This window comes from Dunckerocampus dactyliophorus, chromosome 10 (assembly GCF_027744805.1).
Source record: "Dunckerocampus dactyliophorus isolate RoL2022-P2 chromosome 10, RoL_Ddac_1.1, whole genome shotgun sequence".
NCBI lineage: Eukaryota > Metazoa > Chordata > Actinopteri > Syngnathiformes > Syngnathidae > Dunckerocampus > Dunckerocampus dactyliophorus.
Genome location: NC_072828.1, coordinates 21,560,788 through 21,573,917, shown reverse-complemented (window position 1 = coordinate 21,573,917; position 13,130 = coordinate 21,560,788). Strand labels below are relative to the sequence as shown.

General features: G+C 40.5%; 1 protein-coding gene across 4 annotated transcripts in view; it reads right to left on the bottom strand.

The window, feature by feature from the left end:
• Positions 1 to 13,130, bottom strand: part of lrp8 (low density lipoprotein receptor-related protein 8, apolipoprotein e receptor) — a 167,989-nt gene that overhangs the window by 154,353 nt on the left and 506 nt on the right. For all 4 annotated transcript variants that reach the window (XM_054788582.1, XM_054788584.1, XM_054788581.1 and 1 more), the window contains exon 2: positions 12,599 to 12,724. In XM_054788582.1, coding sequence (XP_054644557.1) covers positions 12,599 to 12,724 — 126 coding nt within the window. The remainder of the gene's footprint in view (positions 1 to 12,598; positions 12,725 to 13,130) is intronic.

Below are 13,130 nucleotides of genomic sequence, written 5' to 3'. Positions count from 1 at the left end.
TTTGCGGGTTCGATCCGCTGTCCTCCCGTGATCATGTCGAATTAGCCTTGGGCAACATACTGAACCCCCAATTGCTCCTGATGCTTTGTCATCAAGAGGTATATGTGCTAACAGTGTCAAAGCGATTTGAGTGCCTTGGAGGTGGAAAAGTGCGATACAAGTGAAAGACCATTTACCATTTACCAAGAATCCCCCTTCAGTTTACTTACTGATCCACAGATGATCCCATCTCCTCCGTCGCCCTGTAGTAGTCTCAACTGGAGCAGAAGAACTCTCACGTGTGAATGCTGTTTGTGGACTTCAGCTCAGCATTTAACATGATCATCCCCCAGAAGCTGGAGAGCAAACTACGCCCCTGTGCAACTTGACCCTTCAACTGTTCATCCTGATGACCCATGACTGTCAGGCCAGATCGAGTATGAATTACACCTTTAAGTACGCTGACGACACAACATTGGTGGACCTCATCAGAGGCAACAATGAGAAAGCCTACAGATGGAAGGTGGAGCAACTTTTAAGGTGGCGCTGCTCTAACAACCTGGTCCTCAACGTTAACAAGACAAAGGAAATGATTGCTGACTTCAGAAGGACCAGTCAGCATCATACACCAATCACCGTCAACAACATTGCTGACAGTGAGTAGCACAAGCTTCTTGCAGGTGCAGATTATGGACGGTCACGGAACATCACAGCTCTTGTGAAGAAAAGGAACAGATATTACACTTCCTGCATTGGCTGAGAAGGGCACACCTCCAAACTACTATCCTCAACACTTTCTATAAGAGAGCATGCTGACCAGATGCATCTCTGTTTGGTCTGTAGACTGCAGAGCCATGAACCAGAAAGTTTCCCAAAGAGTAGTGTGGACGGCAGAGAAAATAATTGGGACTTCTCTTTCCCCCGTTAAGGATATTGCAGGCAAACGCTGTGTGGCCACTGATAATCATCAGTCATCTAACACACCCACATCCTTGACTGTTCAGCCTCCTGGTTTCCGGTAAGGGGTTCTGCAGTATCCGGTGCAGAACCACCTAGGATCTAAAATAGTTTCATCCCACAGGCCATCAGACTGTCAAACACACTCTGATTCCCCCCACACACCTGTCACAAACCGAAACAAATCACAACTCTAGTTTCTGTCACAGCAGAAACTCAGTTTGTGCAATCACTCATGTGCAATTTGTTTTGGATGTGACTGCAATGTTTATGCTCTATTTATGTTTGTGTATATTTTGAACATTACATCTGTTGACATTTCTTTGACTTTGTTTTTAAATTCCACACATGTTTTTACATTTACACCAGTCACTTTTCCCTCATTGCTCTATCTCCATTTTATTGCTCCTCATTTCATTTTATTTACATGTTTTTAGCCAGGATGATGTAACAAAATGTTGTTTTTTATTGTGCACTGCTGTCTCTAATATGTAGCATTTTGTGAGAGTAAAACAGGAACCGGAGCAGCCATAATTTTATTTTTTGCAAGGACCCAACTCAGGAACACACACACGCACGCACGCACACTCAGTGATGGGCCTCCCAGGCCCCATTGAGGTGTCACCCTGTTTTCAAGCACTGCGTCCAATGACACATAATAGCTCATGGGGGAGGAGGGTGAAGCAAATCAGAGAGCAAGAAAAGAACTTGTCCCTGGTTAAATACACTAAAAACATGCCAGGAAGTGACAGGGAAAGCTAAAGAGAGAGAAAAAAAGTTGAGGTTGAAGAGAGAAGACCAAGTAGAACAGATTCGACCTGTGCTCTTAAACACAATAAACACAATAAGGGTGCGTTCACACTTACAGTGCTTGGCTCAGTTAAAACAAACTGTGATGCTAGTGCAGTTTCGTTTGGTCAACTGTGAACACAATCATCTAAAACCAGGTGCGCACCAAGCAAGCAGAGTGTTGTGCAGCTTTTCATGCAATCTGAGGTGGTTAAAATAACATATTATAAAAATAGCCATCTTCAAGCTTAGAGTTGAAATATGCATATAACTACAGTATGTATACTCTTGTTACTACAGTCCAATCACTGGACATCCACATGCACTGTATTTATGTATTCATACTTCATTTTCTCCAGCTTATTTTGGTCAAGGTCATGGGTGAAGTAGAGTCTGTAACAGCTGTTTTGGCCAAGATGTGGGTCACATCCTGGACTGGCTGCTAGTCACAGTAACAGGTGACATACAGTATGTTATCCAAACAGGTTGGAAGGATTATGGTACACCGTAAAACAATGGTATGTTGTTGTTAAACCTATGGGTGTGATCTACCCAGGTTCACAGAACAGTTTTGCTCCATGTCATTGCACTTTAATCACCTGACCCCCTGCACAAACTAATTTCAATAGTTTGTTGTTTGCTTTGCATTATTTCTATGTTTTGATGCTGTGTGAAGTGTGTGTGCTCACAGAGAAAGAGACACTCTAGTCATTTTTGTAATATTTGGTATGACTGAACTGCCATCAAAGAGTGAAGACAAATATTTAGACTTCAGCCTTGTATCACTCAGTAGTACAGATCAGCAGAGGGGGGATTAAGTCAATGTTCTCCAAGTCTCAAGTAAGTCTCAAGTCTTCAATTAATGACGTGCAAATGCAAAGTCAGTCTTAAGTCAAGACAAGACAGGTCGAGTCAGGTCTGAAGTCATAGGCTTGGCATTTTCGTGTCCTTACAAGTTATAAGTTTAGTGTCTGCCAAATAAATACAATGAATGCATTTTTAATTGTTTTATTTTTTAAATGAGACCAGTGTGACAACACTTTATCACAGAAAAAGAATGCTGACAGCATTCAGGATTTAGTCAGTGCACAGAAATGTAACCAAAGTGAATTAGTGTCTTCTTTTTTGGTTATCCAACCTATATTTACATTTTAAAAAAAACTCCAAAGAAGTCAGTGCCTCACAAGCCATGAACCTCAAAGCACGTCACTGGTGTACATGTATATAAGATGCAGTTTCTATGGTGTCTCACAGCACCGCTGAGAAGTGTGTGTGCTTCAGCTGTCACGGTGACAAAATGAAAAGCTTTTCTGCAATACATGTGCTTTTGTAGGTGGGTCAGCGTCTCGTCAACAAAGCAGACGCAGCTCACACACTCGGCAGCCAAGGCAAGGCCACGGGCACAGCAAACCAATAGTCGATAAATGGTTGACAGACACATGCACGCTGTGTCCAAGTCTTATCTCATCCATCCATCCATCCATTTTCTATCCCGTATGTCCTCACTAGGTATGCTGGCGCCTATCCCAGCTGACTTTGGGAGCGAGACGGAGACGGGGTACACCCTGGACAGGTTGGCAGCCAGTCGCAGCAAGCCTTATTTCGTCAGGTATAAATCAAGTAAGTGAAATGCATTACGAAAAAGAAAACCACTTTGTTATTAATTGAAATAGACAATTAAGGTCAATGACATAAACAAGTTGTCCAATCTATTGAAGCATATGGTCATATTCAGTTACAACTAGAAATGCTCGATATATACTGCAATATGCAATACAAGTTATACAAAAATACAAAAACGCTGCGTGTGACTGAGTGATTCTTCTAGATGTGTGATATTAGATTAGAAATACCGAAGGAAGAAGTGTTTGCATAACCAATGCTTCGTTCTGCGCAGAGGTTGCCATTTAGTTTAGGTTTTCCCTAGTGCTTCCGTTGTTTCCTATGCTGTGCTCTTGCTCTGGTTTTCTGCTTGTCTTGATGTGCAGCTGTTTTGCGGTCGCTGAGAAGCACATGCAGCGGTACCTGTGTTTCCTTAGTTGTTAGCGCTACTATTTCGGTGGAGCTACATTACAGTCATCCCTCACCAGTTCACACTTAGAATTTTGCAACTTCACTCTATCACGGTTTTTCAGAAATACATGAATAAATCATGATGTTTCATGGTTGAATACGACCAATTATTAGCCAAAACATATTCACATTTAAGCTAAATTAAGCAGTTTCAATCATAAAAATGGCTAAATGAACTAAAATACAAATATACGGCATTCAGAAGACGCATTCAAAGACGTTGATATGTAGTAGTCTACACTGGGCGTTCGGTGTCAGTAATGTTACTGTAAGCACCAGACTTACCACGGGAATAACAGGCTTTTACTGCAGGTTTGAATTACGTCACAATCATCCCTAATAAAAACACAAGCTACTGTTGCAGCCATACTCACACAAAATTCAAGATTCAAGATTCAACTCTGAACCTCCGACATCACTTCCTGTCTACCCCTCACTCAGCTCCCTTAGAAAAATCATTTATAACAACACACACGAGTATGTCTTAAATGGCTAATTTACTCTTATTATATCTACTATATTGGCTACTACTAGTGTAAAGGTAACTATAAGGGTGTTATTTCATGTCTAAAGGGCTCTAAATATATTAAGAAAATCCATCCATCCATCCATCCATTTTCTATGCCGCTTCTCCTCATTAGGGTCGCGGGGGTATGCTGGAGCCTATCCCAGCTGACTTCAGGCGACAGGCGGGGTGCAGGCGGGGTACACCCTGTACTGGCATTTTCGCCAGCCAATTGTCCAGCACAGCTCTTAAGGCAGGGAGTGAGGTTTATTTAATGTATCAATCACACGGCCACATTAGCTGGTATCCATTACACACACAGTATATGGTTGAGTTTGTAGCATTATTGGAAACAAGTGCTTTGAACCTTAAAATATTTACAACACCAGAGATTATTTCCCAAATGAGTATATCCCAATACAGCTCAGCAATGTTATGTTCAAATTTAGGCCGTCAAAAATAGTTACTTAAATTATGTGGTGTCTTTGGCCACAACCCCACATTGCTCATAGTAACACGGTTAATGAGTGATTCAAATGTTCTACTACTATTAAAGAGACTAGTATTAGGCAAGGACATTTTCAGACGTCTGGTATCTTCTAGCTTGTTTTAAATTTTCATTTCATTTGGAGCTGTTAAAACATACATTTCATGTCCTGTCATTTATCTTTCTGTTCACACATTGTTACAAATGGTGATTAATCGTGATTAATTAATTTGCGAACTGTGATTTGATTAAAAATTGTTATCGTTTGACAGCCCTAGCTCAAATGAGTTCTGATTGTCTTGTTCTGTCTTATTTGTTCTGTCTATTACTTGAGCGATAAAAGATTAATATAAAACGGTCTTCAGTTTCTTTGTAAATCCTCAAAGCTTCTTTCCATCTGCTTGTCAGCAGGTGCGCTGCTGGAAAGTCCAGTTGTACAAATCTGTTGATAAATAATGACAAATCCACAGGCCACAGAGAGACACACTAAAAAGCTGGTTTTAACAAAATAATTTTTTATTATAATAGTGGGTGTGAATTATGGTATTTAAGGAAATAAAATGAGGAGAGAAAAAACCCAATCCCCAATGTCCATGTTTTATACTTGGGCTGGAGAAGAAACAACAGATAATTATTGAAAGATGAATTGGGTGAATCAGGGAATGCATCAAAACGGAAACAGAAAATTAATTAGAAAAAGTCATCCATGTAACCCCCATCTAAAACTCTTCATGTGGTGCCGCAGAACTCTATCTTGGTGTCAACCTAGCACTCAGGTATTAGCAGTAATGTTTTATTCAACAGCATTCTTAGCTGTTATTTCTCGTCGCTCCCCAGCTGCCTATGCCTCGCGGAAGAGAGCACTCTCAAAAACAAGATTACTTCAAATGTAAATAATAAAATGGAGGCACATGAGTATATCCAGTTAATCTGGGCTGTGGATTAATGCCATGATACTGTGTCAGACAGCTGATTTTGGGAATGGGGAGATAACAGCAAAATCACAGGCACATGCACAAAAAGCAGCAACACATTTAACTGCAGGCACATGCACAGATCTGTTTAACTAAGATGAGTAACTCAAGGTAATATTACTAAATGTGTCAGAGAGGAAAGTACAGCAACTGTTAGGGAAGATGGAGGAAGCGCATTGATCGTAATTTTTAGAAATGCGGCCATAGCGTCCCTATTTCTATCTTCATTCAACACAAGCAATGCAACCCATTCATTATCCTCACAAAATACAATTGAGTTCTCTGCCTGCAAATGTCCAACTGTATATCAGGTTATGTCTATGGCATTAAAGCAGCTTTAAATCAGTGCTGACATGACAGACAACTTCTATAGTTGCCAATAAATTTGAGTTCTCTATTCAATCACCCTACCGTCATGTTTATTCTCGAGCAACTCTTGAGGGAAATTTTTCAATCAACAGTGTTTATCTGCGGCACTCAATGAACACAGTCTGGATGAGTAATTGATATATCACAAAACCTAACAACAAAACAGAAATCACTAGGTTGCATGTGAAGATGTTGCGGTTAATTACATTAGTTTATTTGGAAAATGTTATTTGCAATGAAACCTGTCCTATTATCTTTGTTGCTGAGGAAATCAAACGTGTTTCTATTAACCTCTGCATTTCACCCCCTGAGACACAAACACCTACACACACATACAAGGCTAGTTCGTTGTACCCGACCTTCATGTCAACACAAAGGCTGGATAGAAAGGTCTATCAGTTGTTATGTGTTGGGAGGGTGAGCTGGGAAGTGCGCCTAAAATGACCAGCAGAGCCCCGCTGGATGGACAGAAAGAAAGAATCGCCTTAGGCCAGCACTGACCTCAGCTAAAATTACACGGCTGCTGCTTTGCACTGCTGCACCCAACACCTATTCAGCGCACTGAGTATTATTAGTTCATAGCGTGTGATACTGTGTTTGACAAAGGTGATGCTCTCACACATCGTGGGACTCTCTTCTGATAGAATAGATAGAATTGCATGTGGCAACCAGCTGAAAGAAGAAAAAAAAAGTCATATGCCGGTGAAATAAATAATTTCTTCATCAATTACCATTATATATTTATTATTTATTTAGTATGAACGTCATAGTATGAATGTCTAGTAACTGGTAAAGGGAACATGTTGAGAATGCGAAGTGAACAAATGTATGAGCAATTGATGTGAAATGGAGATGGGGTATGATTAAATAAGCTTTGCTGCTTCTTGCTCCTTTTTGGACTTGTGGAATTGTGAATTGTAACGTGATGCATTCCAGTGTCACATGTATGCATGTTAAAATAAAGCATATCATACCATACCATAATAATACGCCATATTTAACCACGAAACAGCATGATTTATTAATTAATATAGTTTTTAAAAACTTGTGATAGCGTGAAGCCGCAAAATTCTAAGCACGGCGTGTCGGCAGCGCACACTTCAAGCTACGTGACGGCAAAGGGTCGGTGATGTCATCGTTTTCAAAAAAAGTGGGTTGCATGTCTACATGAAAACTACAGGCCGGCATTTTCAGATGTTCCCACTCCGGAAGCCGTTTTCAAAAAACAGGTCACCCAGAACGCCTTTTCTGTGTGGATGAAACGTTGCCATTTTGACCGGAAAACCTTTTTGTGTGGTTAGCCCGTAAGAGGACGGAGCAGGAGGGGTCGGTGTTGCCAACTTAGTGACGTTTTAATCAGACTCCCCTAGATACTCTGATTTAAACAACAAAAAGAAACAAGTACATTTGTAGCTTTAAAACATGTTTGTTTTGCTTTTCATGTTTTTTACTCACTTCTTGCATACACATAAAATTTGACGTTTACATTAAGTCTCTTCTGCCCCTCACAACACTACCACCACAAATAGATTGCAGTCCTGTGGTAAACACTGAATGGGATTGGACAAAGGTGATTTCAGTCACAGACACTCTGATGTCATTATAAGCAGTCACTGTTAGCCAGAAATGTCCTCATCCTTGTGATCATCAGACACTTTCCTATCTTGCTGACTGTTTTGAAGATGCTTCATATCTTCAAAGACACAAATGGGTTGCTTAGTGGCAAGATGAACACAACATTGGGTATCGCTCTTTGCAACTGAGAGCACTGCAGCTGTGTACTCTTAATTCTCACAGTCACAAACACACGTGTGCACCCACAATATCTGCAAACATGATCAGTGCCGGGTCGCCCTTTGAGCATTTTACCCTTTCATTTTGACTTTGTCCAATCTAGGGGCTGTGTACGCTTCTTGCTGTGGCAGTCGTTGCTGTAAGTATGTATATGTGTGTAATTGATTAAGCCACTGGTCCCATTGACCTCACACCTCCGTTAGGAGTCTGACCTCAGCTCTGCAACAGAAATGTGTATGTGTGTGTATGTATAGTTTGTGCAAGCCCGTTATTACCTTTCATAATACCTTTCATGCTTAGAACGCGTCCATCAGCATTTTCTTATAACACTGTTGTATGTGTGTGTATGCATGTGTGATAGTGCATGAATTGGGGGTGTCGCCCTAACATGTAGTGTGGTGGCGTGAAATGTGTTGCGATGTCTCCTCCATGGGAAGCTGATGAGGAGACGCTGCCCCCCTTTGACCTGCCCAGGCTCATTGTCCTGCTGTAGCTCATAGAGCCACACCACAAATAATTATACTACACACACATACACACACACACAAACACAAACTGAGGTTTAAAAAAAACACCTTGTGCATTCAATGAACCCTGCTCCTATACCTTTGATTATAACATGTTACAAGAGAGACCATTAAGGAAACTTGATTTTTCTATTTTGTTCACGAGACCTATTCCAAAATGTACCAAACTGAAAAATCCGCAGTTTGGATAAATAGTGTTTTGTGTTTCCTCAATCAAAATATGTATTTTTTAATTAAACATTTTCGAATTGACGGGAGAATCTCTCTTGGAATGTCCTGAACTCCTGTTCCCATAACAGATTTGTATTAAGCAGAATATTGATTGTTGTCTAGAATTAGTTCAACCCCCCATAGCTAATACCATGTTTTTCTTCTTCTTCAGCCTAATAGCCACAGCCAAGTTGTGTTATCCATCCATCCATCCATTTTCTATGCCGCTTATCCAAATTAGGGTCGTGGGGTATGCTGGAGCCTATCCCAGCTGACTTTGAGTGAGAAGGTGGTGTCACCAGTCAATTTCAGGGCACAAATAGACAAACAACCATTCACGCTCACATTCATACCTATAGACAATTTATAGTCCCCAATTAACCTAACATGCATGTCTTTTTGGAGGAAACCAGAAAAACATGCAAACTCCACACAGAGATGCCCAACGGAGATTCAAACCCAGGTCTTCCCAATCTGCTGACTGTGTGGCCAACATGCTAAACACTCAGCCACTGTGCGGCCGTCGTGTACCCCAATTTGCCTCAGTTGCTTCAAGACATGATTAATCAAATATCATTTTTAGGGATGTCCGAGAAGATTAAATACATTGTTTTTGGTGCCTAACTGTTTCCCAAGTACATTAGTGCATGTGTGAATGTATAAAAGAGAGGCATTAACTTACATTCATATTCATATTCACTTACAGCGCAGCCTTGCCATATCCAATATGGTGGCGACGTTGATGTACGACTCAACGTTCAATGAGGCGGCTACGTATATGGTTTTGGCCGATATTATCAGCCATCTCTCATAATTTTCACACCACTAAACAATTCTTAATAGGCAATGATTTGATTATTATGCCTACCCCTGTTGTTGCCACTCTAGTACCTCTGATGTGGCATGTAACACATTATTTTTATTCTTTTTATTCTTCAAATTGATTTGATTAGAACACTGTGCAAATGCAAAGATAAACCATTTTTAAAAACTGCTAATCTCTCTTCCTTTTCTTCTTCTGAATGCCTTATATATGTATTTTAGTTCACTTGAAAAAGCTTAATTTAGGCAAAAAATACGTGAAATTTGCTTCAATATGTATATTTTGTGACGAATAGTAGGCCGTTTCAACCACAAAACAGCATGATTTAGGAATTAATATATAAAAAAAAAACTGTGATAGAGTGAAGCTGCAAAATTCAAAGTGGCAAGGGACGACTTTATTCAATAACAAATGAAATTATTATTTTGTCATCAAAACTGGTTTCGGGGTGCTCAACAGTTTCTTACAGTTATTTGACCGATAGCGGACAATTGAATGCTAACACCAGTTTTAGATAGATGATTTTTACTGTTGCACATTGGATTAGGCATGTTTAAATCCACTTAAATCCGCTGTCAAAATGATAAGGCCTCTTTTCCTGTAGGTTCTGACTGAAATATAGGTCATACAGAGATATGCAGAGGAGGAGAGTTGCCATGTGTTTGCACATGTTTAGCAGTGCTGTATCCACTATAAAGAAAGCTGAAAAATGCTCAAGAAGCCCCACCACCATCAACAGCGCTTTTCCGTCTCCCAGGGCAACAAGAGAGGAATCTACCAAAGGAGGAATGTTGAGAATAGAGGAACTGGATGGGAAAGAGGAGAGAATGATAAAAAGCACAAAGACATCCCAATCTTGCAAGACTTTTCAAATGGATGCTATATATATATATATATATATATATATATATAGAATACATAGTGTATGATTCATGCACCCCCTGTACACACATATACACAATGACATGGCCACAACACTGAAAGAAACAGTCAGAGGCATCAATTTAAAGCAAAATCACATCTCTTCTAGATAGATTGTGGATCGTGTGAGTGTAGGTAATGATTGTATACTATTAATCATTCTGTTAAATTTAATCAAATGTCCAAAATAACAGAAAATGTTGCACCAAAAAATTAAAATCAAGCAACATATTGACAAAATAACAAGAATCTGCCAGTAAGTTTTGGAGGTTGTTCAAGTTTAAATACCCAGTACCTCTAGTGAGGTCTCGTAGAAGATGATCAAATCAGCCCAAGACTACTCAAACATCTGCACTCAAAACAAAGAGCGGCAATTCTGACATAGCAAAAGGATTGAGCGGTTATGTTCCATATAGTCTTATGCTGTGTCCCAAATGTTTACACAGTGAGAACAATGGGAAGCAAGTTGTATATTATTATTTCCTAATATAAAAGGCAGAGACGGTTCCTCTTTCAATTTGCCACCCTGACCATTCTCCAAAAATGACTCTGCCCTTCCATTCATAAGATCTGCTTGACACCTTCCTGTTCTTTTCAATCTAGACTTATTCTATCATTTCCCTGCCTCCTTCTGAACCTCCTCCTTTCTGCTGGGCCCTGCCAGTGATATTAGATTGCAAGGAGGGTGCACAGTGGTGGCATCTGTTAGAAGAGTTGGCACAGCGCCAGCTACTGAGCATCACTCTGGCAACCAGGCTCACGCCACTGGATTTATCCCCAACCAACCTGTCAGCTGATGTTCATTCTGGGCATAAAACGAGTGGGCATAGGCTTTTTGGCACGATTCAGTCACCCACAAGAAATGTAAAAATGGTGGGTGTTACACTGCTGTGGAGGTGAAGAATCCTTTTGTAAAGAAGGAAGCAGACAATTTAAATGTTCAAATAAGAGAGCGCAAAGTGTGAAGCCGGAATACAGTAAATATGGATGCAGTACAGTATACAGGACAGCTGAGGGGTGATTAGGTAAAAGGTAACTTCACAGAAGAATGATTTAGAGAACCCCAGATGGGCATATGTAACACAAAGACATAACATTTGTTTAACCACTACGATTCAGTTAAATACTTCAGCAACTCTTTCTACCGACAAGATGCATAAAAACACCAATCAGTCTCTGCAGTCAATGAAGCAACCATGAAAATGTCACTGCAGTCACATAGGAAAGTCCCACGACAGTCAGCGCCAACTACCATGGTGGGCGTGCAAGATGAGAGAAGGGATGTGCTGGTGCTGAAGATAAGTGATGAATCAATCGGCCACTAATATAGCCATTCAAGCAATTAGCACCGTGGCAAATTCATAAGCAATAATTACTCGTCTGGTTGTCCGTGCAATTTCCTAAAGGCATTCAGAGGCAGTGCAAGGGAAAATAACATGCCTTGGTCTTTTCCCCCCACTTATTTCTTGAGGATATAATGTTATATTTGATTGAACAGTGACAATGATGTGTGTTTCTGTATTGCACCGTGATTACTGAAAGCCACCCTGCAGAAGCACGGGCGACCTTCAGAACAAAAAGCAGTGAGTTACTCTTCCTCCATATTTAAATGAAGCAGTTTGCTTTAGTGCATGCTGTATTCCTCAGCAGACTGATGCCATGATGCATGACACATTGGTCCTTAATCTTATTTCAGAAAAGAAACATTACATGAATTCAGACCACTATGCCGTGTATAGTTGAGTGAATAATAATGGTGGCAAAATCCCTGCACAGCAGCAGCAAGGTAAAAATCATAATAAAAAGTTGTCCCGATGTGACCTAATGGGGGTCATAACACAAGTTTGTACAGGGGTAAATATAGTAAGAATTAAGCAAATTCCTGAGGCCATGTGACCAATGATTTAGGTTTTGCAAGTCCTGCACTGATGTCTGCTAAAGATTCCACTGGGGCCCCAGCAAGAAAAGTAGCTTATTCTCAACATAACTTATTCAAGATCCAGCAATGTAGCACTTAATAGCCATTAGCAGGGTGAATAATGATAGAAGCATGAGACCTCATTTGAAAATGTTTGGAGGACCTCAAACTGATGGCCATGTGTGTTTGCAACATACACAACAACATGGGGCAGCAAACAATGGCATCATTATACTTGTGCACCAGTGCATATGACTGTCAAGGCTACTTACGACAGTTCTCCTCGTCGCTGTTGTCCGAGCAATCATCATCATCATCACATCTCCAAGGGATTGGGATGCACCTTCCATTCTTGCACTTAAACTGCCCAGTTTCACACTCTGATTCTGTATGAGTCCCTGTGTTGTGATAAATTAAAAAAAAAAGAAATCAAGATCATCTCATCTCGTTATTTGTTATCTTTCTATGTGACTAGTATTTTTGTATTATTTGCAGTTTCTGCTTTACACATTTAAATGCCCTGCAGTGCGTGCCTTCAGCACTCAAGACTTTTCTTTCAACTGTATTGGTATGTTTTCTTTAATGTGTCAGTAGGCTACTTTGGTGCCACAGTGGCTTACAGTCACTCGTGTTGAAGACTTATTCAGCCAATTCTTCAGTACCTTTGCAAAAAAGACAACAGACAGATTGCAGCGCACAATGACACACATCCTCAGCACACTGCACGTGTTGTGCTGCGTCGCCAGCGTGAATCTGTCACCTCCTGTCGCCACAGCACGGGACAAAGGTGATCATCCATGGGGT